The sequence below is a fragment of the Phascolarctos cinereus genome, unplaced genomic scaffold (assembly GCF_003287225.1).
Source record: "Phascolarctos cinereus isolate Bilbo 61053 unplaced genomic scaffold, phaCin_HiC Scaffold_9;HRSCAF=440, whole genome shotgun sequence".
Taxonomy (NCBI): domain Eukaryota; kingdom Metazoa; phylum Chordata; class Mammalia; order Diprotodontia; family Phascolarctidae; genus Phascolarctos; species Phascolarctos cinereus.
This window is the reverse complement of record NW_027556402.1, coordinates 67,001,482-67,028,200: the sequence shown is the minus strand read 5'-3', so window position 1 is coordinate 67,028,200 and position 26,719 is coordinate 67,001,482. Positions and strand designations below refer to the sequence as shown.

General features: G+C 40.4%; 1 protein-coding gene across 1 annotated transcript in view; it reads left to right on the top strand.

Moving 5' to 3' along the window:
- Nucleotides 1-4,299: 4,299 nt before the first annotated feature.
- The window catches only part of STOX2 (storkhead box 2), a 155,992-nt gene continuing 133,572 nt past the window's right edge, over nt 4,300-26,719 (top strand). Inside the window, 1 exon segment of the mRNA XM_021007603.2 lies at nt 4,300-4,608. Within this exon segment, the coding sequence (XP_020863262.1) occupies nt 4,443-4,608 (166 nt within the window). The 5' untranslated portion in view covers nt 4,300-4,442.

Sequence of the window (26,719 nt, the reverse complement as noted above, 5' to 3'; positions counted from 1 at the left end):
ATACACCTCCTTTTATGTCATAATAGATAAGTTTTTCACCATGGAAAATAAAGCTTGGATAGCTTAGATTCGGTCTGGAGATTAATACCAGGTAATCTGGTACCATCCTTTCTTCTCCCAAGGGACATAATAGCTTCCTTATTTCACTTTTCTGTGTTGAACCAAGACATCGGCATTTATCACGCTCATATCTCAGTAGAAGAATTCAGTGGCAGCTGTTGGCTCTTGATTGCAAATGGTGAGAAAATGTTCTGGACAAATGTGAGACTTGCAAAGCATTTGAGCTGGAAAGGACTTTACACACCATCTAATCCAACCACCACATTTTATGGTCAAAGAAACAGTTCCTAGGGCAATGCAAAGAATGATGGTTTTGAAGCCAGAGGACCTGGCTGGGCCTTAGTATTCTCACTTGCAAAATAAACGAGTTTGATTCGGTGATCTCTAAGGGCACTTTCAGTTCTAGATCTGTGAGCCAGTGAGATGAAGTCACAACAGTAGTTTTTCTTTATAAGGTACTGTAATGGTTATGACATATTTTTCTCACAATAGCCCTGTGAGATAGGTAATAGAAGTATTATCCTTATACTTCAAATGGGGAATCTTGATGCTTATCAGGTGACAGAGACTTACTTATAGTGACAGTTAATAAGCAGCAGACCTGAGATTTGAACTCAGATCCTCATGACTCCAGTCTCTTTCTATGATACCATGTTTCTAGTCTTGTTTCAGTAAAGTTGTGAAGAAAAATATGGGGTTGTATACTACCAGCAGAAATGTTCTTAAGATTTGGGGTATACCATGTAGATGTACCCATGTCTGCCCAATCACCTGGTTAGGTGATTGAAGCTCATGTACCAATCAATCAATATTTGCCAACTTGTGGGCCTTGGCTATCCACCATATATGGAGACAGTATAATATCATGGATTAGCCATGATACTAGTCATGAAGACCTGGTTTCAGATCCTGCCTGAGATAATTTCCCTAGCCATGTGACCCTGGGCAAATTACTTAAGCTTATCCATGCTTCAGTTTTCTGTTCTATAAAAGGAGGAGGCTGAACTTCAAGGCAACTTCAAGGTCCCTTTCAGCTCTAAATCTGTGATCCTATAAGAAAGACTGTAAATACAAAAATATTTTGGAGGCCAGAAGTACAACTAACCATATAATTTTTTTCAAATTTCATTTTTTATTTTTTTCATTTATTAAGCATTTATTTTCTTTTCCTCCCATCTTCTTCCACCAAGGGGCAGGACTGGAAAATACCTTGTAACAAATACATGTAGTCAAATAAAACAGATTTTTGTATTGGCCATATTAAAAATGGCTGATTCTGCATCTTATATCCATCACCTTTTTGTTAGGAGGTGGATGCAGCCTTGGTCCTCTATAATGATTGTTGGTCATAGCATTGATCAGAGATCTTAAGTCATTCAAAGTTATTTGACTTTATGATGTTGTTATAGTATAAATTGTTGTCCTGGTTCAGGTCACTTCACTCTGTATCAGTTCACACAAGTCTTCCAAGGTTTCTCTGAAACCATCCCTTTCACAGCATTCCATTATATTTGTGTACCATAATGGGTTCAACCACCTCCCATTTGATAAGAACCTTAGTTTCCAGGTCTTTGCCTCTATAAAAAAAAGCCGCTAGAAATATTTCTGTACATATGGGTCTTTGTGATCTCTTTGGAGTATAGTCTAGTAGTGGTATTTCAGGGTCAAAGGTGATTCACAGTCTATCTTTTTGGCTATACACCACTCATACTTTTGTCATGTAGTTAGTGCCTTTGGTCTTTTGCCATTTTCTGTTTTCAGGAATCATCTACATCAAGGACTTTGGGGGCATCTCTTTTTCCTAACTTGTTCCACAATGTCAGAGAAAGCTAGCTTTTTGAATTATGTTTAATAATACTACGTCACTGGCCAAAATATTATTTCCTTGCAGGAGCTAGCCAAGTGTTTTATCATTATGTTTTTATTGGTTACTCTTCCCGACATCCCTGCTCAGAGGCTAATGAGGTTGTTCCCATTTTACAAGGGGGATAGGTGAGTGACAGAATAAGAGGGCCTTGTCCGTAGCTTCTACAGCATGTCTGGGGCTGAAAATCATCTCCTAACTTCTAGTGTGCTTTGAGGCTTACGGAGGCATTTCAGCCTTGAAATAGCTAGGAATTGTGTTAGAGTGTTCTGAATCTTAGCCTTCTTGATTGTCAGCTGCTCAGAATCAATCCACCACGCTCTATCAAGCTAAGAAGGACAGCTCACAGGAAGACCCTGTCTCTGAAAGCATATATACATATATATATATGCACACACATATTTATACATACACACACATATACATACATATATGCACACACACATATATATCAGCGGTGCTAAGAAGAATTACTAAATAAGTGAAATGAAGTAGTGGGGAGGGAGAGGAGGGAAGAATATATTGATACTGAAAATCAGATTGTAAATATTCGCTTTTAGCGATATGAAAGCATTTTTGGCTCTTAGCTAGGCAGGCTTGCTGTGTGTTTGTGTGTGGGGTGGGGAAGGCGTAAAAGGGGGAGAATCAGCAACAGCAATAATCTTCCTATTTAGCTGGCAATCTGGCCATGCGCCTTTAATTCTGCATTAACTCTCTGCTGCTTGGGCTGCATCCAAGCTGAAGGCATCAGCTTGCCTTTCTTTCCTCCCCTCCCTCACCATGTGCATTGTTGTCCTTTAATGATTGGCTGTTAGACCAGCAGCAGCTGCACGCAGCCTTGATTTGCAAAGGGGTGGCCGACCTTAATGCGGTCTTAGCCAGTTGGTAGTGGCTTACCAGGAGAGAGGCAAGAGAGAGAAGAGGGGACTAGCAGAAGAGACCATTTCCATCCACCTCGTGTTCTAGATAGGCTGGACGTTTTGACTTGGCATTTTCGGCTGTCAGATGAGTTGACCCTTTTAGAATCTGCTGCAGGTGGGGAAGGTGAACTGCAGATTTCCTTTCTAGACGGAAGATCTTTTTTCTCCTCCTTCCTCCCGCCCCCAGTCTTTTTGAAGGGGGTTGGACTATCCTAAAAATATGTAAATTTACAAGAGCTGACTATAGGCTGGGGCACCAGCCAAGGGTTTTTTTTTTTCCTTGCGAAGCCCTAGGGTGTTTTCCATTAAAATGTGAAGCTTGACAGGATCGGTGCTCTAACTTTAGACAGCTTCTTGATTAGCATGAGACTGGGTGGCTGCCGAGTTTCCTGCCCTTCGGTAGCCATTCACGGCTTTCAGGACTCTTCTGCAGAGGGGCAATAGCTGCTGAGGAGGGGCATTGACTTTGGAGGCATTGAAAGCAGCCAGGAGCCTGGGATCGCTTGGCAGCCATGGCTCCTGGAACCGCCGGAGCTTGTAGGTAGGAGAAAAATGCACGAATATGTGAGGAACCTGTGCGTTCCCGCGGCGCACACGCAGAGGCAGCTCCAACGCCAGCGCACTGGAAGGATGCAGGAAGAGCTCGGGTCCTGGTGACGACCTTCTCTCTCTGCTGGTGGGTGGATTCCTTCCACAGGAGCAGGACTGCCCGCAGCTGCTGCCTAGAGCCTGTGTGTGCGTGTGTGTGTAAGGGAGCCGCACGCGCACGCACACACACATTCTCTCCAGTGAGCGACAGGGGCTGCTGGAAGGAAGCACCCCCGCGACTGACTGCGGTGGAGACCGGATCCAGCTTGCTTCATTGATTGCGGCTCTAGCTTCCCATAGGTGAAAGGAAAAACAGCTTGGAGACTTGTCATCGGAAAAGCCTTCTCCTTGCTCCTTCTTGCGGGAGGAGAGCCCATCTGAGCGCAGCTTCCTGGGCGCCCTGTCTCAGGTCAAAACCAAAGGCCTTTTTTTCTTTTCTTTTCTTCTTCTCCCACCTCCCCTCCCCAATTTGTTTGGGTCTTTTGTGCCCCCAGCTCACAGTTGGCTAAGCACTTCTTTGCTGAATTGAGCTATTGTCTGAGACCCCATCGCTTTTCACGCTGCAGATCTCGGTTCCTCCAACCCCCCAACCTCTCCTCCACACCCCCAACCCCCACCCCTCCTCCTTTTGGCTGGGAAAGCCTTCCTAATGTGCCTTTCCTCCACATGAATCTGGAAGCTATAAGCTGGACTGATTGCAAATGAAGTGTAATGCATTGTGGGACGTGTGTAAAATTGGATCATTCGAGGTGGGGGTGTGTGGGAAGGAACGGACCCGCAGTGTGCTTTATAGAGGAGGAGGAGGAAGAGGAGGAAGAGGAGGTGGTGGTGGTGGTGGTGGTGGTGGTGAAGGTGGAGGTGGTGGTGGTGGGAAAATGTTTGCAGAATCTACCCAGGCTGGACTTGCAGCAGCCTGATGAACCAGGGGACGGCCGCGCGCTGGCTCGAGACTGCAGCTCCCCCCAGGTTCCTGCAGTATTGAGACAGTAGCAGGTTAGCCCGCCTCCAAAATGAAGAAGACCCGGAGTACAACCTTACGGCGAGCCTGGCCTAGTTCCGATTTCTCTGACCGGGCCTCGGACCGCATGAGGTCCCGCAGTGAAAAGGACTATCGTTTGCACAAACGCTTCCCACCAGCCTTTATCTCCCAGGCATCACGGGGCTACATGACATCAGGTTGGTAACATGCTTTTTTCCTCTTGGTTATTGCAGCAGCTTAAGTAGAGCGTGTGTGTGTGTGTGTGTGTGTGTGTGTGTGTGTGTGTGGTGTGTGTGTGTGTGGCAGCAGTGCTGCTGGATTGATGAGAAGAGCAGGGGGGCATATTAGAATCTATTATATATGTATGTATATGCATACACACACTCATATATATACACACATATATTATGAATAAAGCAGGAAAAAATTAGCACATATCCACCATTTTGTACCACTGCAGAATTCCCAGCAAGGTTGGCTCAATATGGGGTTTAAAAGCTATTACTCAACTAAAATTAATGAGGAGAGGAAATATCTGGGTTTTTAGCTAAGGTAAATAAAGTGGCTGGAAACCCGTGGTGCCAACGTCCCCGTTGCTCTTGCTGAATCAGGGTTCAATTCATATTGCCCACAGTCCCAGTTTTCCCTCTCTCCGTTATGCCCAATTATCTTAGTGGGTCTTTCTGAATGTTCTTTTCTTGTGGGGGGGCAGGGGAGAGGGAGGGAGGGGGGAAGGTTCCATCTCTGTAATTGCAGATGCTGTTAGTCCATGGAATGCTGTTACTGCATACGGTTCAGCTACATGTTTGTTTATATTACAGAAAACCATGTTGGGGCTCATTAAAAATATTCTATAGTGTGATTGTCTGTGTGTGTTATTAAATCTCAGTGCACTCATGTGGGTATTCAGCATACATTGCTTTGAATTAGGCTCTGTGGAAATAATGAAGGCTCTAGCATGTATTTGCACATCAGGCAGTAAGGACAAATAGTGATCAAAAAAAAGTGAAGGCTTCAGAAAGGAAGCCTTGCTTTTAAATGCAGTGGCATTTTTTAAAAAGCATTTCTGAAGATGTTCTCCTTCTGAAATATGACTGAAATATGATTGAATGGCCTTGGCCTGAGATTTAAGGACACTGTGATGGAATACTTGGGAAAATGCCAAAGGGGGAAAATCCTAGAAACCTTTTGTTTTGCTTGGTTGTTGTGACCACCCTGGTTTATAGAGAGATATCTGGTGTCAGGGTTTTGTTGTTGTTTTTCTTCCCCCCATCTGGGAAGGACTAAGGGCTGTTTTATCTGAGGAGAGACACTTTCTTTTTCTAAAATGAAATGAATGCAATTCATCATTCCAAACCTAAGTCTTTCCTGGGGTTTATTGAGTTAAATTTGTAGTTAGCAGTCACAGTCTAGTTGTACTATCTCCTAAAAATAAAAGCAAGTCCTTTTAGCTAGAATCACTTTCGCATGCTTTTAAACTGTCTTGCCAACATGCTGCTATTAACACAGTAAACTACTATTTCTCCGTTGAAAACCTGCCGACATGAGGATATTGGCAAGGAGGCTGCCTTGACTGTAACCACTTCCATGGAAAGCCAGAATTTTGAAAGGAAATGACAAGCATGAGCCATCCCTTAGCATTGAGAAGATAATTTTATGATTGGTATACTCTTCTCATTCCGAATTGTGGCATCAGATTTTGAAACATATTGAAATATAAATCCAACCTCATAAAAAAAGCTCCTCCCCACTTCCACAAACATTTATCATCTGTGGCTGTGTTCTAGAGATTTTTCTCTATTGCATCAAGTCAGGTATTTTCTTCATATATTGGCAGCCCAACTCTTTTCCCCCTTTGCTTTCATGTGTCAAGCTCTCAGCAGTATCTGTAGCCATATTTCCCCCCCCCCCTTAACAAACCTCAAAGTCCTTCTATTAGTTTTAGACTAATTCCTATGGAACCCTCTTTTGTTCATATTCATTTGTTAAGAAGAGATTCCTTGAGAATGATCCTAGTATGGTGTGTTTGCTTGCTTTATAAAATAAGTAGCTAGTGCTATATGTTCTATATCCTACAGGGTGTTTTAAAGGATCAGAGAGGCTACTTTTTTGGCTTTCTCCTGGTGACAAGAGAGCCATATGAAGTGAAGACAAGGAATAGGATTCATATTTAATATTTGATGAATGATGATGAGGAAATAACCCATGTGGAATGGGGAGAGGTGAATAGACTCCTTTTTATTTATATTTGTGGCCTATTAAATAAAAAGCAGGTGTTAATGTGGTATGAGAGATTAAAAATTAATGGGTCTACAGTGAGAGTGAGTGTATCCTCTTTGTGCAAGGGCTTTTTTCTTTTAGAGATTCTTCATTTCTTTTCCAAATGTTAGTTCTGGGAGGAACTGTTTGAAAGAATCTTTCTCCCTTTCAGGAAACCTATAGGAAGTCTTGTTGTATAAAAGTTACAGGGACTAAGAATGCAAATACATTCTTTGTCACATGAAATGAAATACAGAAGAAAACAGCTTGGAAACATGTGAAGGCTTTTCATATTTCTTTATTCTCTGTGTTTATTAATTTGTCATCACATTTTTTTATATTAAATGCTACATTGTTGAGAAAAAAAGAGTTTTTTAATGGACAGATTCAATTTTGTTGAAAAGATTGGCATTCAAATAGACTCTTCAGTGGTATACAAAAACAACCCCCCCAAAAAAAAAGTCTCCCTTAACATTATACAAAATGGTGGTTTCTAGAAAATGACTGAAAGAATTTCTTAAAATTGTGGCTTATTTTTTTTGGTCATTGTATCTCCGATGCTCAGCACATACTGGGTGTGTAAGAAATGTTTGTGGATTGATTGTTTTAGGGGATAGCAGCTCCCTAGAGACTTTGTGAAGAGTATAGTAGTAGTAATAAAGCTAGACTGTATGATATACAAGGACTTTGTACAGAGAGTACATGATAAATGCTAATTTAATTTGGTTTTTATTTGATAGTGTATCTGTGAACTTGATCCTATTTATAAAAACAAAAAATTTTAGACTAACTACCTAAAACAGCTTTATAATGAGACCACACTATTTAAAGCAGCCTTTTCCTCTCTAACAATGACTAGTTTGAAAGGTGATTTATGGCAAACAGCCCTGACATTTAGTGTCAGTTGTTTTTTTAATACCTTCAGGATAAGCTACCTTTAAGCTTGACAACTTAAAACAGGCATATATAAACCTGATGGAAGCCCACAGAAGGACAGTTAGGCAGAGAATTCTGAAACTTTCAATCTTGGACATGATGTCCTAACTTGCTGATTAATCTTTCAGCTCATACTACCAGATCTTAAATGATCCAGAGTATTCACAGGCCTCCTAGCAACGGGTAAGTTCACAGGTCATGTGATGAGTTCATTGTTCATCTTGAATATTAATTTCCCAGTAGAGAAGTTACTGAGTGTAGGGGGGAGCTTTCTTTTTGTTGCAATTGAGAACTGAAAGGGGGATACACGTGACCAACTGAAAAGGACAGGGAGTTTTACCCAATGCATGTTACACCCCCAAATTATGAATAAAAATACAAATTGCTCTTTTCTGGGGGAGGATAATTATGCTAGAGGAAAAATGCAAAAAAAAATCTTAAAAAATTATCAAGTATAGTGCTTCCTATAGGAATACTTGAAAGTGAATGCTCAGATTTGGTATAAATTTTCATTAATCTGATTATTTTAGATTTTCATAAATTCTCGTTAATCTGAAGATTTTAGATTGTCATGAGTATTCATTATTTCATTTAATTTGTTGTTTTTATTGGAATATAGTTGGGTGAAATTTTTTTCATTACATTCTTTATTCATTTGTTGTGAATTCTCCTTCCTTGTTGATACCGGTCATTTAGATATTCTCTTTCCTTTGAGGTTGGAAGGAGAAAAAATAAATGCTTGCTAATTGAAGAAATTTCATATATATACATATATGTGTATACATATATATGGAAAAAAATGTTAAGCAACTACATTGAAATGCTCTGTATTTGTGAGTGCTATTTAATCAATTTGGAGGGTTTTTTCTTGGTTCTAAAAGTGAAGTGGTGCTTAGTTTTCTTCTCCATCCCATAAAAGCTGACACTTGCTTTAGATTTTTCTTGCTTTTTCTTGGCAATGATGACTTTTACCTCATGTACATTTTAGTGACATCATTAATGCCATTAAGTTTTGAGTAATTTAATTAAGATTATAAGCTCCCTGAAGGCAAAGACTATGCATGATTTAAACTTTATGTTCACTTAGTCTTCAGCATGTAGGAGGTGCCTAGTGAAAATATTTGTTGCCTGCCTGAATGACATTATTATACTTCTTGGTGGATCCAGTAAACGATGTGCATTCCAAGTTCCCCATGGATTCTCCAGCACTGCAGTTGTGGTACATTCTAGTTCTAGTTCCTGGAAGGACTTGAATTTTTTTATTTGTTTCTAAAGCACAAAAGTGACTTTTAGATCTATGTTGTAGATTTGAAAGGTTTCCTCTTTTTCAGCAAAAAGCACATGGTGGAATCTTCAAAAGGTCAAAATCAGTTTTGTGAGCTACTTTTAAGTTGTTCTAACAGTGTGAGGGGAAAGCTAGCTTTCTACTCACCATCTTTACTAGTTTTACTAGTTGACAGTTTGTGGAAACTAATTTGTGTACATAATATATTGCTCATTCAAATTCTTTAGGTTCTGTTTCATTTTAAGAGATGTGAGACTTTTATGGGAGCAGACTGTGTGTGGGAGTAGATGATGGGAGCTTTAGGTCTGAATCCTGGGCCAACCACAAACCAGTTTTATCACTGACAGATAACATGGCCTCTTTATACTTCTATGCCTATAAAATGAGATTTTCGGTACTAACCTAGAGTTTGTTCAGTAGTTTTATCAATGTGGCTAAATATGTACTGGTGGGGTCTGAAAAGATATCCATATTCCAAATGCACATTGATTTGAAAGTATTAAAAAGTATTTTGGGATGTTCAGTTCTTTTCTTCTTTAACTTTCCCTTGAATATTTGAGACTTATACTCTATAAATATGGATAATTTCCACATACTCTGGGGTCCTATTTTCCTCAAACATGATGCTAAATGCACACATTTTACAGTTTACATGGGTGCCCGCAACAATGAAGAAATGCCAATTTGAAACCTGGCACATTACAAGATATATGCAGTTTTAATAAATAGCAGCCTGTCACCTTCTTTGTCAACTTTGTAGAGACCCTTCTCTGTCTCAGTGGCTACGCTTCCTGGATGTAAACTATATTTACATCTAAAATAACATGTACTAGCCCCATCAATTCAACAAGTGAAAGTAAAGAATATTGAACTTGGTGGTGAAGGATTTTTTCTCCCCTTACTGGTTGTTGAAATTGGTGAGTTGACATTGCTTAAAAATTCTGTACTGCCTTTTGGCAAAGTTTTGGAAGGGTAGTGGAGCTAGAGTCTCATGAAGAAGAAATATCAACATATTGTATAAAATCTTTCCATCTTTTATCGATCCAGTCTTAGAACAATTTTGGTGGTAAATTTGCCTGTACTCTTGGGGAATGTGCTCTAGGACTTGAAATTGACCTTGGGTTAGATTTGGATGTCCAGAAAAGAAAGGTGAGGATTCGAGATTGCCTGAGTGCCTGGGAGTGAAGCCGTGATTGGAATGTTTCATGTGAGTGTCAATAAGACAAACCTGACTATATGGAGCAATGAGTATTGAAAGAGAAAATTGCATTGCTGGGATAGGAGACATAATGAAGAATCTTGAAAACTAAGCAGAAGTTCAGAGTTGCTGGCAGTAAGGAGACCTAGTTTCTAAGGGACTAAGAAGCTATCACTGTAGGCAGTGTGATGGATTAAGGTACTGGGAATGAAAGTGGAGACCATGGGGAACAGCTGAGAGATATTGTGTAGAAATAGTAAATCATCTGAAGGAAGAAGAAATTAATATGCATTTAGTAAGTATTTACTATGTGCTAACAACTGTACTCATGGTGGGGACGGGTGTTGAGGAAAGACAAGTGAAATAGACCACTGTGAAGGAGCATCCCCCCTCCCCCCCAAGGGATTGGAAACAATAAATAGGCCTTGGTGATCAATTGGTTATAAAAGGAGAAGAAAGATTTAATACTTTAAGGTCCCTAAGATACTAGGGAAAATATAGTGGTATTGATGGAGATCAGGAAGTTGGTAAAAGGAAGCAAGTATAGAAGAAAGGTGATAAGTTCAGTATCTTTTTATTTATTTAAGCAGAGGTAGATGTAGGTAGCTGGAAATAAGGGGTTGGTGTTTGTGTAAGAGGTTAAGATTGGAGGTTTTTGGCGCAGGATAAAGAAAATGATGCCTGCAAAGGTGGAATAACTGGCATAGCTTGTTATGCCAAGCTGAGTTGTCTTCCTCCAAATTGAGATCCTAGGAGAGGAGGAAAAGCAGAAAGCTTCTGACAAAAGACTACTTATACTTACAGGTCAAGAGGGGGAAGTTCCACCAGCAAAGGAAACAGAAAAAGTATATGAGGAAAACCAGGAAAAAAATTAGTAGGGAAATCAAGGAAACTGAGAATGTGAAGGAAAAATGTGCTCATCAAGGTTATTTCTGTGGAGAGAAAAAAATGAAATATCAACAGAAAGCAAAGAAGTAAATGAACAAGGAGCAAAAGGATGACAAGGGGCTGGTCCGCCGTTCAGTTTCAGTATTCTGAGTAGGTCCATACGGAGCCTACCATTTACATACGCTGAACTTGTGTTCTGTGTCTCTAGATGACTCTTACTTCTCCAAATCTATTATCTCTTGTATCTTGGCTCAAGGTTGGTCAAACATAGGATCTTCCATAGTGGGATTGGCAGTGGTATGGGAGATAAAGAAGGTAAAGCCAGGTTCTGCTTTTCTTTAAGATGATTAAATTTTTTTTAATCATGAGTGATCATCAGCAAATATGAATATTTAAATACATAAAGAACAAAAAAAAAGACTATGTGAAACTGGGAACTTGTATGTACAGTTTGATTTCTTTCCAATGCATTTTTAATTTAGCATAATAGTAACAAATTGCCTCATTTGTGCTACTTTCTGAATTTTTTCTTCTGTTTACATTTAAAATGTTATACTAGGGATTTTTTTTTTGCATCCCACTAATTCCCTTCTCCCACAAGTTAAAATAAATATAGTTAAGTGAAACAATTTAGCATATTAGTTATATCTGAAAAATGTATATCTCCGGTACCTCTAGTCCATCATCTTTGTTCCAAGCAAAACAAACTTGAATTATGGCTGATTCTAAAGGGAGAAATAAAAGAAGAGAAGATTTTTAAAAAATCTCCTAATCTAGGTTTTGGGGAAGAGTGGAAGGGCAGAGGAGTAGTATCAGGCCACTCCGAGTATAGCTTACTAGTACTGATCTCATTTTCTTTTGTTTACTTTCTTTTTTCTTTCTAAAGAGTGGGTTGTGGGGTGGGCCAAAGAGAATAAACATAATTGGATATGATGGAGGGGAAAAACAGCTACCAATCCTAACTGTGAATGTGAATGGGATGAATTCACTCATAAAACAAAGGAGGGTGGCAGAGTGAATTAGAAATCAGAATCCAAGAATATTGTTTACAAGAAACACACTTGACACATAAAGATTTACCCAAAGTTAAAATGAGGGGCTGGAGTAAGACTCTGTTGTGCCTCAGATGAATCCGAAAAAAAGCAAAAGTGTTAGTCATGCTTTCAAACAAAGCAACAATAAATAGTCATGGCTATGCCCACTTCAATAACTAATATTGGATTTTTCACCTTTTCTTCCGTATCTAACTCCTTTTCCCAATTTCCCCCCCCCTTTTTTTTTTTAAAGAAAAGACCACTTTCCCCCAGTATCCTAGAAGCTACTTTCTCTGCTTTCCCTGCAGCCTGACTCCCCTCTTACTCCCCACCCCCTCAGTACTTTTTCAAGTAAGTCCTAGCATTGATCTTATTAACCTCCTCAATATCCTTCTCCTACTCCAGCTTCTAGCTGCTGGGAGATGCTCCCCAATAGCCTGAGCTTAGATTGTCCTGGAAATACCAGTGAATTTTACTTTCCTTCACTTGTATACAAAGGCTCCCTGTTAGCACCTCTGTGTGACTTTCTTTCCCTGTGGGATCTAAGGAAAAAATGAGAAGTAGAAGAAATAGGAGCAAGCCCTTTCTTCTTTAGCTGTTTCCCCTTTGTCTTTTATTAGTGATTACCCTTAGAGCACTCACAGGCACTCTTTGTGAGACTGTTCTGTTCCACATTGTGCCTGGGCAGGAAAGAAACCCTGTCTAGAAAGCAACAGGTAGTGACAGTGGAAAGAGAAGTGTCCAGGACCGCAGAGGAAAAGGAAGGGGAGGGTCCTGCAGGGCTAATCATAACCCAGAAACGTTCCCCGGGGCTCTACTTTGGCAGGAAGTCCAGCCCCCACAGGACTTTTATCCTGGAGTCATGCAGTCCCTCAGACTCTCTAGCCCCCACATAGTGCTACTAGGGCCATGACAGTAACCTGGGGTATGGTCCTATTTCCTGGTCTTGGAAGTTTAGAGAAGATGGAGAGTCATGGATATCCCTGGGAATAGGGGTAGTAAGATGTGTTTTTAACATCTCAGATGGAAAATTGAGAATGAGTTCTGTCACAGAATTAAATGTTTTGTATATGGTGGTAAGATTCTAGAATACTCACAATAAAAAATTTAAAACTGGAAGGGACCTTAAAGGTTCCATCCAGCCCCCTTATTTTTTAGATGAAGAAACTGAGATTCGGAGGGATCTTGCCCAAATGACTTGTCTAAGATCACGTAGGTTAGTAAGTGGCACAGCCAAGGTTTGAACCTGGTCCTTGGAGTTCAGATCCAGTGGTCATTTTGCTACAGTGTCTCTCTTCATGGAGTACAGTACTTTAGATAGAATTAAGGCCCTGAAGAATTTAATCTATGAGGTTATCCCTTCTATCCATGCAACTCTCATCTTCACTAGGACTTAGTAAGATGGTCTTCATGTCTTGCTGTAGAAAGAAAATAGTCATAACCTGGTAGCTCCCCCGTTGCCAAGGAGCCTTTTTGAATTTAGCCATGTTGGTTCTCAAACCCAGCTACCTGTCCTTCGGGTATGTTATGAGTTAGAAAAGCATTTATGGGCTGGCCTAAGAACCTAACCACCATTTAATTCTTTGGGAAAATGAGTCTGGACTTCTAAACTACTGACTTGGGAGGCAGTGTGCCATAATGGAAAGTGATGAAGGGGTCATAGGACGTGGGTTTGAACACCAGCTTTATTGCTTATTGGCCACGTGACCTTATGCAAAGCAATTCCCCTTTCTGGATCTCAGTTTCCTCACCTTACTCTATGATTTTGTAACTTAAAAAGGAGCTTTTTGTAAATTGAGAATTGTCTAAATCCATTGGTGAGGGACTCACATTACTTATATTAAAATGGCTCATGTTATAAACAGAGATTTAGCTTTGGAAAATATATTTTTTAAAAGAGGCAAAAATATTCCCCCATGTCCAAAATGAAATAAGTATATACTCACAAATACATGAAAATCAGCTCTAGTGACCTATATTTTTGCCTCAACTTCAGCCATACTTTGAGTGAATGAGAAAAGTATTAAAAGACTTTTTTTTGGAAAGGTGGGTGGCACACTGGATAAAGCCCTGGAACTGGAGTCAGGGAAGTCTAAGTTCAAATCCAACCTCTGGTACTTCCTAGCTGTATGATCCTGGGCAAATCATTGAATCGCTGTTTGCCTCAGTTTCTCCATCTGTTCCATGGGGATAATAATAACACCCACCTCCCGGGGCTGTTCTGAGGATCAAACAAGATATACAAACCTTAGAAGTGGTATATAAATGCCAGTTATTATTTTATATCATTATTATTATTACTTGCTTACCATGTACCAGCCATTATTAAGCACTGGAAATGAAAATACAAGCAAGCGAGACAGTTCTTGCCCTTGAGAAGATTCCATTCTAAAATGAGAAGCCAGTAAATAAAGGGGAGCTATTGTTGGAAGAGGGGGAGGAACGTGGGTGTTAGAGTTCCTGCCATGGCGGCACGATTTGGAAATGGCCCAAACGTGTCAGAGTGGACTGTTCCTCACAAGAAAGGATGAAAACTCACCTATTAGAGTCAAGGGTCTCAGGGTCAGAGTCCTGATGAAAGGAGGAAGAAGGCCAGAGTACAAGTCGAAGTGGCCTCATTAGAGCTATTTTGCTTCCAAAATCTCAAATTCCAAACTCCTCCCTCTGCATAGAAACTCCTAGCCATTGATTCTTCTTGCTTCCCAAAACTGAACTTGTTCTCTACCCTCACTGTGATCGTTTTTCTGCCCCCAATTCCCTCAATTTCCTTATCTGTGAAATGAGAGAGTCCAATTAAATTAATTTTAAGGTCTCTTTGAACTCTAAAACTATTGAGTCCTTAAATGCCCCATTCTGCCAATCCACTCATTCCTTCCACTTTACAGGAAGTACTTGAGTCTTTGTCCCATGCTTGTACCTCAACTAGAGGTAAATCAGTCTGATTATTTCTTCTATGGTTGCCATTCCAATTCACAGTTCTAGTTAACTCCCCAAACCTACTTCTCCCATCACAGGGAAAGTCACAAAACAGAGCTGCATGGCTTTGGTGCAGATTAATACTCTTTTGTCTCAGTGGGGCCCTCTTCACTGACATGCAATGATTTTTATCAATTTCATGGGCTCTTCTCTTTTTTTCCCCCCTTGCAACAGTTATTCCAGATTTTTCCCATGTTCTTCAAGCCCCATTCCTCTCACTCATGGCAGATGACCTCACCCTTTACTTTATTGAGAAGACTGAGGCCATCTGACATCAGTTCTCACATCTCACTTATTCCATGTTGTCTTCCACCATCATCTTCTCCTTTCCTTTTCTCTGAGGAAATATCCTCCTTCTTTTCCAAGCCCTTCCCTTCTACCCTTAGTCTTTATTTTTCACCCTCTCTGAGCCCCATTAAATGGGCTGCCCAAGGAAACACTGGAGTAAGTATTGGAACATGGACTTGGACAGGAGTCTTTTGATGCCGAATTCAGTGTTCTTGTGCCCACGCCATGCTTCTACTCATGCTCGATAAAATACTTGTTGAGTAAACGAATGCATATGTGTGCTCATCTAGTGATCCATCGTTATTGTTATTTAGTCATTTCAGTCATGCCCGACTCGTAGTGACCCCATTTGGGATTTTCTTGGCCAAAGATGCTGGAGTGGTTTGCCATTTCCTTCTCGAGCTCATTTTACATTTGGGGAAAGTGAGGCAAACAGGGTGAAGTGACTTGCCCAGGGTCACACAGCTAGTAAGTGTGTGAGGCCAGATTTGAACTCAGGTGTCCTGACTCCAGACCTGGCCCTGTATCCGCTGCACCATCTAGCTGCCTCTCTATCCAGTATAGACCTATACATACACATACACACTCACACACATACCCAGTACATACCCATACATACACACTCACACCCACATACCCAAACTTATAGAGAAGTATTGCTAAAACCAAAAATAAAAAAGGGATGAGATCTATTATGGGAATTTAAGAACTAAGAGGCACCTTAGAGATCATATAGTCTGTTCCTCCTTGGGTTCCATTAAAAAGGCAAGGCTAGAGCAGACTGTATTGATGGATCTAATAGGTCAAGAAAATGGCTTCTCTGCCCCATTACCTGCTTATGATTTGGAAACACTTGTTTTCCTAAAAGTGAAACAGTATTTATAATTCTCTAGTCAGAGATTCCCAAACTCATCTGGCCTACTGCCCCCTTTAAAAATTACTTGGCATCCCCCTTTCCCCGAAATCTACTTTCTTTAGCCTTTTTTTTTTTTTAAAGGCAATTGGGGGTAAGTGACTTGCCCAGGGTTACACAAGCTAGTAAGTGTCAAGCGTTTGGTCTGAGGCCGGATTTGAACTCGGGTCCTCCTGACTTCAGGGCCGGCGTTCTATCCACTGTGCCACCTAGCTGCCCCTCTTTAACCCTTTAATGGTTTTTTGCAATTTGCATCACCCAAGGCTACTACCGCACCCCCCTTAGTCCCCTCATCGTTCCAGCGCCTCCTAGGGGATGGTATCACCCGCTTGGGGAACTATCTAGAGTCTAGATAGTCAAATGAGTATTAATCGGTTGAGAAACTCCACTATTAAAAGAGGGATAAGATATATGTAGGGCCAAGAGAGGTGTTAAGAGTTAAAAGAAAGTAGCAACACAAAAGAATGGGCCAGCTATGTAAATAATGGGCCAGCTATGTAAATAAACATCTGTCATATTCCTATTGAGTTAAAAAATTGTGGCGTAGCTCATCCATGAAGACAAAAATCTCCATTTATCTTTCCACACTATCACACGCTGGCCCTCAGGGCCAAGTTCTCCCTTTTTGAAGATAAAACACAAACGTTTTGACAGATCCTTGGGGGGCATTTGTTGTGTGAAGTTTTTCTCCAAGCCCTGGCTTGGGATGGTCCCAATTTGATAGGGATGCTGCTTCTGGATTGGTCTTTTTTCTCCTTGATTCCTGTCGGGCTGATTCCTGTAAGGATTATGACAGCCCATTTACTACTCTTGGTATAGTTTTACTTCTCCCAAATTTGTTTTTAGAGTTTAATCCAGTTTCACTTTGTAATCCTCTCATTGCTAGGTAAAATTAAATCAATTCCATAGAAAATGTAGTTTTGCATGAGGGTTAGCTGTCGTACCAAAATTAAGCAAATGCCATGTAGGTCAGACTTGAGTAAGTGTGATTTATTTAGAGTAATGTTGGTCTCACAAAATAATAGCTAATCTTTTGTGTGTGTGTGTGTGTGTGTGTGTGTGTGTGTGTGTGTGTGTGGCATTTTCACAGTTTTCTTCAGATGCTTTTACATCCACTGCCTTTGATCCTCAGAGCAGCCATCTGAGAGGCAAGACAGCTGTGTCCTCAGTTTTTGTTTTTTGCTTTAAGAAAAGAAAACTGAAGTCTGGAGAGGCAAATGACTTGCCAACAGTCACCAGGTGGAAAAAGCAGAGCAGGACCAGGATCACCAATTTAGGGTTGGATGAGACCCAGAGAGGCCAGTGGATGTGCTAGGGGACTGAAGGGGTAAAAATTGACAGTGGCAGGATTTGAAACTAGGGTCTCTGGCTGAAAATTCAATGCTCTCCTGATCAGAGCTCAAGTCTAATGTCCTGTGGATTAGATGTGTTATGGTGGGAAAGGGAAGGGTGAGAGGTTAATGGATGCTTCTGAGGTGTGTGTGTGTGTGTGTGTGTGTGTGTGTGTGAGAGAGAGAGAGAGAGAGACAGAGACAGAGACAGAGAGAGAGAGACAGAGAGAGAGAGAGAGAGAGACAGAGAGAGAGAGAGAGAGAGAGAGAGAGAGAGAGAGAGAGAGAGAGACAGAGAGAGAGAGACAGAGAGAGAGAGACAGAGAGAGACAGAGACAGAGAGAGACAGACATATACTGCCAGAGACAGAGATAATGACCCTATCTAGGGCCCAGGTGGCCAAAACAATACCTAATTCCAACTTAGATGATGGGCAGTGTTACCCCCATCGCTTAAATTTGATGTTGATGGGAACAGCTAGGTGGCCCAGTGGATAGAGCACTAGGCCTTGAGTCAGAGGCCCTTAAACACTTACTAGCTGTGTGATCCTGGACAAGTCACTTAACCTCTGTTGCCTCAGTTTCGCCCTATGTAAAATAAGGATAATCATAGCACCTGTCTCTCAAGGCTATTGTGAGGTCAAATGAGGTAATATTTGTAAAGTGCTCAGCACAGTGCCTGGCACATAGTTAAGTTAGTTTTTGTAGGCACTATTCCGAGGTTAGTGATGGTGATGATGGCAGTGATGATGACGATGACGGTGATGGTCTTCAAGGGACGTTGGTCAGCATTTCTGCCCTTTTTTTTTTTTGACCAGGAATTAGAGTCTCTTTCTACCCTCTAACCTGGGCATCGGCTCATCATGGTTTTTTTCAATCCAGCAGTGTTTTTAAGAGCAGATGGGGTTTAGCAGCACAGCTTGGAGCTTTGGGATGGCAGCAGGAGTAGTGGGATGTGAAAGGGTTTTCCCTCCTCTGCACTTTAAAAGCTGAACACTACCTCCTCTCACCTCACTTTCCAAATAGATGTTGTAAGAGTGTCTGGCTAGCATTTGGGAACTAAAATCTCTGATCCCTGCTTCCTAGGTTAACTTTTACCTTCTTTTTTTTTTCATTCTTCTTTTGGAATTTTCCCCTTCTCTCGGAAAAGACACATAGATACATGCACACACATACACACAGAACACTTATGCACACACATACATACACGTGCACACATACATGCACACACATACACTCACCCATATTTTCATTATCCCTGTCTTGAAAGAAGAGATTAAGACAAGACATCAAGAAAATGCAGTTTTTAAGAGGTAGAGGTTGTTTTTAATGTATATCTGATAGAAGTTTGTTCTTTGAATTCGACAGTAATTCCACAAATTAAAGTTTTGTGTGTTTCAGGATATTTTGCAAAGAACAAAATTGCTGTCTTTCCATACATTGTATGTATAGTATATGTCATTTAATTTAAGAAATAGGACTATTTAAAGTAACATGTTGGGTAGATACACAATTTAGAATAGACGTTAACAGATACTACTTTAAAAGGTAGCAATAGGAATTGGCCCTGTAGTTTCATTTGTTTAGGGAACTCCTGAATGAGAAAACATTCTCCACTAATGCAGATTGGCACCTTCTCTTCAGTCTTACTAGGGAGAATAGAGTAATTTGCCCAGGATCACAAAGACAGGATGTTTCAGAAGCGGCAGTCGAACTTGGGTCTCCAAGGAAGAGACAGTAGTCTATCTGCTGCTGTATCTATTTTAAATGTTTTAAAATAGCCTAATAAGTCAGATTTTTGCCACATAATACAAATAAGAAGTCATGTCCTATTTAGAAACTTTCCAAAGTTTCTAGAATAGTAGTCTAGGTTTCCATCTTCCATTCACTTGCAGGTTCCCTTAAAAGACCAGAGATTTTAACCATTTATTTCTTCCTTGACTAGTAATATCATCTGCCATCTCTTTTCATACTCTTTGTAGCATTAATAATACCTATATTTATTTTCAAACCAACATATTAATGCTATATAGATAACTGAAAGAATTTGGATCACTGCCATGCCCTGGTCTCTCTCCATGCCCAGTTTCTTTGTATTTCACCAGTCCACAGAATTCCTATACAGATGTAATTGTCTCGCTATCAATAATTAGCATATTTTAGTATGTTATGTTATTTATGGAATCTTTTGAGCCTTGAAGCATGTTGCTAGGAGCAAGACGGTGGTTTGGTGGACTTCTGGCTAGAGCTTTCTCCAGGATAAGGGAGAGAGAGCCTGGGAAATTTTAAAGCAAAATAGAAGACAGCGAGACAACTGAAAGCAAAAGTAAAAAATACCCTAGGTAATTTAGATTTTTCACATATAATGTGATTTTATGTTAGAGGAGAATGATTTCTAAGTTACTTTCACACAGAATCTCTTGTTGATATTATGAAGAAAATGAGGATTCTATGGGACTCAGTTTAGGAAATATTGTTGTGGAGTGTGGTGGTGGTTGTTCAGTCATTCAGTTGTGTCTGACTCTTTGTGATCCTATGGACCATAGCACACCAGCGCTGCCTACGGAATTTTATCGGCAAAGACACTGGCCTGGTTTGCCATTTCCTTCTCCAGTACTGTTGTAGAGTACTAAGCAGCTATCTTAACCCTATTTCTCACCTGCCACATTTGTCTACATAATACACACTTTTAGTTTATGTTTTTCCTTATAAAAGGATAAAATCAGATGGGTAAATTACAGTACCAGTAGCATGAATTCTGGGTTTGAGGGCAGTTCGTGTATTATTAGAATAAATGCAATCAGAGGCCCATCACCCTTAAGTATCTATGATGGCTTGGTAAGAGCATCTGAGGGGGTGAGAAATGTGTCTAAGCATGCCTACTTTGAGTTGATGGTCATTAGCACCTCTGCAATTACTCTTACCAAGCCTTTATAGCAGCAGTTGGTATCCACATGTTAGCCTGGAAATTATGAAGAGAAAGAAAAGTTATATATTATTACTCAAAATTGGGAAAGTGGACAAGACCAAAAAAACCCCAAAACATTACATGCCATGTTTTTAAAAGTACATTTTGTAGAATGTATAAGTATTGTCCAACAATCAGCACGGAAAATGATTTTTTTTTATATGAGGCAATTGGGGTTAAGTGACTTGCCCAGAGTCACACAGCTAGTGAGTGTTATGTGTCTGAGGGCAGATTTGAACTCAGGCCCTCCTGACTCCACTGTGCCACCTAGCGACCCCAAGAAAAGATTTTTAAGAAAAACAAAAGCAAATTAAGACTGAGGTTGATTAGGTAGTATTAGTAAAGTGGACCCTTTTGGGCTCCCCTGACCCACAGCTTCTCTGCTCTTTCTATAAAGGACTCCTTGGGGGAGAAATCTTGGAAGCAACTCCCAAACCTCAGTTGTTAGTTCTTTAAGTGTTTTATTGAAAGAGCTGCTGTACCTACTTACCTTCAGTTACGTCTTTCACATCCTGGTCATTGCATCCCGTGAGAAGCACTGTGGTCTAGCACTGCAATAGTCCAACCCCACAGGGGGAGGTAGAACCTCTATTAGCTCTTCCCCCTCTTTCTTTGCTGACTTTTTGCTGCCAACTCTTACCCCTAATCCTCACACTTGGAGTAGATGACCTAGGCTTACCTTTCATTTAGGACAGTTCTCAACTTTTGTGTGTGTCTAGGTGTGGGTATCAGGGACCCCCCCCCCCCGACTGTCCAGTGAAGACTATTTACCCCTTTTCAGAATGATGTTTTTAAATGCATAAAATATATATGTTGGTTTACAAAAGAAACCAATCATACTAAAATATAATAATATATACATATATATATATATATATATATATATATATATATATATAACACACACACATACACACACACACACACACTCTTTAAAAGTTCATGGATCTCATGTTAAGAACTCATGGCTTACAAGGTTGTGGCTATGGCAGTGAGCTTCCTTAGCCTAATTTCTTAAGTCCACTTTCTCTTTTGATTACAGAAAAAGAGATGTCCCTCTTCCTCCCTAAGGTTAATCCTTCTGCCTCTGTCCCTTACACCATTTTCTTCTACTGCTTCCTGGTTCTTTCTCCAACGACCACCCTCTTTTCCCTCCTCTCCCCCTCACCAGAGCTAGTTTCTTTTGCTTATCAACATGCTCAGATCTCCTCCTAGAAAAAGCCTTTAATTGATCCTTTTTCGTCATTCATCTGATTATGCCATCTCTTTTCTCCTCTTTGTTTAAAAAAGTTATCTGATGCCTCTATTTCTTTACTGCTCAGACTTTCATTATCCCCTTACCATCAGGTCTCTGTCACTGTCACTTAATGGAAACTGTATTTTCAAAGACCAATGACTTCCTAATTGTTGGATTGGAGTAGTTCTAGAAGATGGACATGGATGCTTTCTGACTCCCTCTTAGCACAGAACCTGCTGTTGGGATCAGGGTTCCAATCAGGAGCCTCTGGTCACACATGCCCCTTAGTAAGGGAGCCTATGTCCCTTCCCACAGAATCAAAGTGTGCATAACCAGCTCTATATGATGTACTCCAACCACCCCTCCTCCCATAATCCTCCCTCCCTCCCTCTGCTTTTTGACAGTTGACTACTCTCTCAGAGACCATTCATCATCTTTCCTTGGTCTTCATGCTCTGTCATTTTTTTGTCTCTCTCTGTCACCCTATGTGGCTGTCTCTTTGTGTGTCTGTGTGCATATTTTTCTGTATCTCTTTCTCCTCTTATTCAATACTATGACTTCATCTCTCATCTTTAAGCACACAATTCCCAAATTTATATAATGTGCAACATGCAGCTGCTTTTCCATCGATTTAGAAGTTCTCTAGTACAGTCTCATTTTACAGATGAGAAAACTGAGGAGCAGGGAAATAGTGAATCCCTCATTCAGAACCTTCAAACAAACAACCCCACATTGATAATGTAAGGTCCCTTCCAACCCCTCAGATGACAAGTTCAGTAGCTGATGCAGAAAGTGTCCTTTTCTTAGCCCTTATCATTGTACCTGTTCTCCAGGGTTCTGGGCTTCGAGCATCTTCTCTTTCCCTCCCCTTGATACAGTCATTGCTCAAGGTTACACAGGTAAGTTAAGTGACAGGGTCAGAATTTGGATCCAAGTCTTGATTCTCAATCTAGACCTCTACTGTACCGTCCCCTGAATCACTTCCTCCTGATTTACCTCTTTCTGTGTGTAGTACTACCATTCATTCTGTCTGTCATGTTCCTGACCTAACCTTGGTTCTCTCCTTTCATTCTTTCCCTTCTCTTTAATCTCTTATGTTTAATTGGGAACTAGGCTCTATTGATTCTTTCTCTGGAAATGTCTCTTCATTTTAGGTACCTTTCTTGTCCTTCCCACTGTCACCACCTTAGTTATAGGCATGTATAGGCGTGTGCACATTATTGCATAATCCCATCACTTCTGTGCTTAATAATCTTTGACTCTGCGTTGGCTTATTGACTAAAATACAAACCCCTCTGCTTGACATTAAGAGGTTCATTTTATCATTCCAGTTTATCTCCTGTTATTCCCTGCCATGAACTCTCTGCCAAAGTCTTACCCTAGAACATCACTCTAAATAGATACTCTCGGGGCAGCTCGGTGGCTCAGTGGAAAGAGTACTGGCCCTGAAATCAGGAGGACCTGAGTTCAAATCCGGTCTCAGACCAAACACGACACTTACTAGCTGTGTGACCCTGGGCAAGTCACTTAACCCCAATTGCCTAAAAAAATTTTTTTTGTTAAATAGATGCTCTCATACCTCCTTGTCTTGGTGCAGGTTGTTTCTTGTGTTTGGGATGCCTTTCCACTCTTTCTTTTCCTGTTAAGTTCGTAACAAGCTTGAAGGGCTAACTAAAATGTGACTTCCAGGAGGCCATCTTGAATTTTCCTCAGACTCTTCTCCTTCACCCTCAAGTGCCTTTCAGGTAGTGCCATGAACATGGAGTCAGGAAGACCTGAGTTCAGATTCTCAGACATGTAATATTTGTGTGACTCTGGGAAAGTCACTTAACTTGTCCCAGCCTCAGTTTTGCCTTCTGTTAAATGGGGATAATAACAGCACCTACATCCCAAGATTGTTGTGAGGATCACACAAGATATTATAAAAAGGTGCTTTACAAACCTTAAAGTCCTATATAATTGCTACTTATTATTATCATTATTATTTTTTCAACACACTGATATAATAATGTATAACATAACTCTCTCTGTTGGTGTCTTATCCACCTAGATTATAGGCTCAGAAAGGGCAGGGACTCTGTCTTGTTTTAATTACTAATCAATTGAATCAAATAGTATATGAGTTCCTTGAGAGCAGAGACTTTCTCTCTTTTTCTCTCTGCATTCCCATCCTTCAGTAGTCTAGGACTTGGCACCAAGAAAGCACCTACTTAATCAGTGCCTTTCTGTTCTCTTTTGTTCCTTCCAGAGCCCCATCACAGTGCTCTGCACACCAGTGCTTAGGAAATACCTCTTCTGCTTTTTTGGTTTTTGCTTGGGTTTCATTTACCATGAAGTGGGTGTCTTCAATCTGGCTACCTACCACATGAGATGCAAACAAACTCCGTTGTTAGTTTATTTGTATCTTTGCTATGTGTGTGTTATGTTGCATGCTTTTAATGACACATCCTTAAAAGATGGATTTGTTTTTAACAGCGATGTGTAGATATCCGTATACTTTACTTTGGATAAGAGAGATATGTTCCTGTTAAGATATTTATGAATCCCATTTATAAATAAAGTCATTTCAGTGCTTTGGTAGAGCTGTTATTTTATTTTTTTAATTTTTAAATTTTTTAAAAAATTTTTAGGCAGTTGGGGTTAAGTGACTTGCCCAGGGTCACACAGCTAGTAAGTGTCAAGGGTTTGGTCTGAGGCCAGATTTGAACTCAGGTCCTCCTGACTTCAGGGCTGGTGCTGTATCCACTGAGCTGTTATTTTAAAAGCAACTTCTCTGAATCCATTTATAAAGTTAGAAAAAAATACTTTTGCAAAGTAAATCATTGTACTTGATTTAACTGCCTCATAGATTTGGGTTTTTTTTTTGACAGCCAGCTGTTTTGTCACTGGTTTGTCAAATCTTGAGCATTAAGCACCTTATCTTATACTACTTTAAGATTCCCCATAGCAGCTAGCATGATACTGGGTACCTTGTTGTTCAGTCATATTCAGTGGTGACTCTTCATGACCCATTCGGGGTTTTCTTGGCAAAGATACTGGAATGGTTTGCCATGTCCTTCTCCAGCTCATTTTACAAATGAGGAAACTGAGGCAAACAGGGTTAAGTGACTTGCCTAGGGTCACATAGCTAGTAAGTGTCTGAGGCCATATTTGAACTCAGGTCTTTCTGACTCCAGGCCTAGTGCTCTATCCACTATGCCACCTAGCTGTTCCTCTGGGCATGTAGGCTTACAGTAAATACGTGGCAATGGATTTTAAATGTGATATGCTTAAAATAGCAAACAACTCTGTTGATTCTGTAGTTTTGTGTTCCAAGCTTGAACTTGTATTTAGTTTATTAAAAAGAGAAAGAAAGAAAAATCTGTGGCTGTGGAAAGGTTAAGTGTCTCAGGCTACTTACATGGCTCCCATCCATTTATATGGGGCAGCTAGGTGGAGCTGTGGATAGAGCGCTGGGCCTGGAGTCAGGAAGACTTCTCTTGTAGCCTGCCTTGTAGTTCCTTTCTTCAGGGAGTTTATATTCTACAGTGGGGATACAATATATACACAAATAAATTTTATGAGATTTGAGGATAGAGAAACCAGTAACAATGGGGAGGGATTAGGAAAGGTTTTCCATAGGAGATGGCACCTCAGTTGAGCCTGAAGAAAGCCAAAGCATCTAAATACTGTAGATGAAGAGAAAGGAATTCTAGGTTTGGGGGAGTAGGGTGGGGAAGGGGCTTGGTGTTATTCTGTGCATAGGAAAGAAGCTGGAAATGAAATGCTTAGCTCGGCAAACAGTGCGGTTTACCTGGAATGTGTTGTGCATCAAGGGAAATAATATCAGGTATCTGGAAAATCAGGTTGGAGCCAGATTGAGAAGCACTTTCCATGCTAGGCTGAGGATGCTGTATTTTATCTCAGAAGTGAATTGAGTGGGAGCCACTGAAGATTTTTAAGCAAGGTCAGACCTGAAGCTAGACCTGCATTCTAAAAATTAATGAGCATGTAGGAGAGAGTTTTTTTTTTAAGCAAACTGAGCAAAAGTGTATGCGAAATTAAGACTGGGGCAGGTTTTCTATTTGTGATCAGAACGGGCAGCTTTCAGTTTTAATCGGAGGGGATAAAATGTTGGCCTTACTGCCCAACAGGAGGTTGACTTTGCTTAATGAAATTCTTTACGATTTCCTCTAATACTTCAGTGGTCAAAGGGGATGAGTTTAGTAACCCATAGCAACGGCGGTGAATAGAATTCTGTTACAAAGTGTAACCTGTTATTTAGTGCTTCTGAGGGTAGGAGAGCTTGTCCAATTTAGCGCCTACATAAACTACTGAGTGTGTGTAAATTTAAAGGAACACAAAGCAAACCTCTATTCTGTAGAACTTTTAATAAGTGGCAAAACTTTGAAATGCATTGTAGGTTTTTTAGCCCAGGCTCACCAAAATGCTTTACATCAGGTGTCAAGAGTTAAAATTTTTCTCATTACAAACGCATACCTTTATAGAAAGTTGAATAGCAGGTGTTAGACACAGTCTGCTCTGTAGGACTTGCATAATTCTAATAGTGTGAAGGGAAATATTACAAAGAATGGTTAGCCCTATATTATCAATATGTATATTACAGTGGTTCTGTTTGGTTTTTCCCTTTAAAAACAAAGCATCTTAAAATAACAGATTCAGATCAGTCTCTGAGGTCAGATTCACTGGGATTTAAGGCTAGATTTAAAATTTTTTTTTTAATTTGTCAAGATTTATGGAACTTGCATTTAAAATTTCTTATTGATGTATTTTGTTTTTCCATTTCATTCATTTCCCAATACCCTCCCTTCCCCACCCCCACCCCAACAAAGGGAGTTTTCCTTTGTAACAATTAAAAAAGAAAAAGAAATTCACATTCCGGCCTTGGACAGCATATGCAGTATTCTACTCCACCTTCTCCCCTACCTACCCCCTTCCTTTAAATGAAGGGAGTGAAGGAAGTTTCTCCACCTTTGTTTGGGGCTAAGCTTGGTCA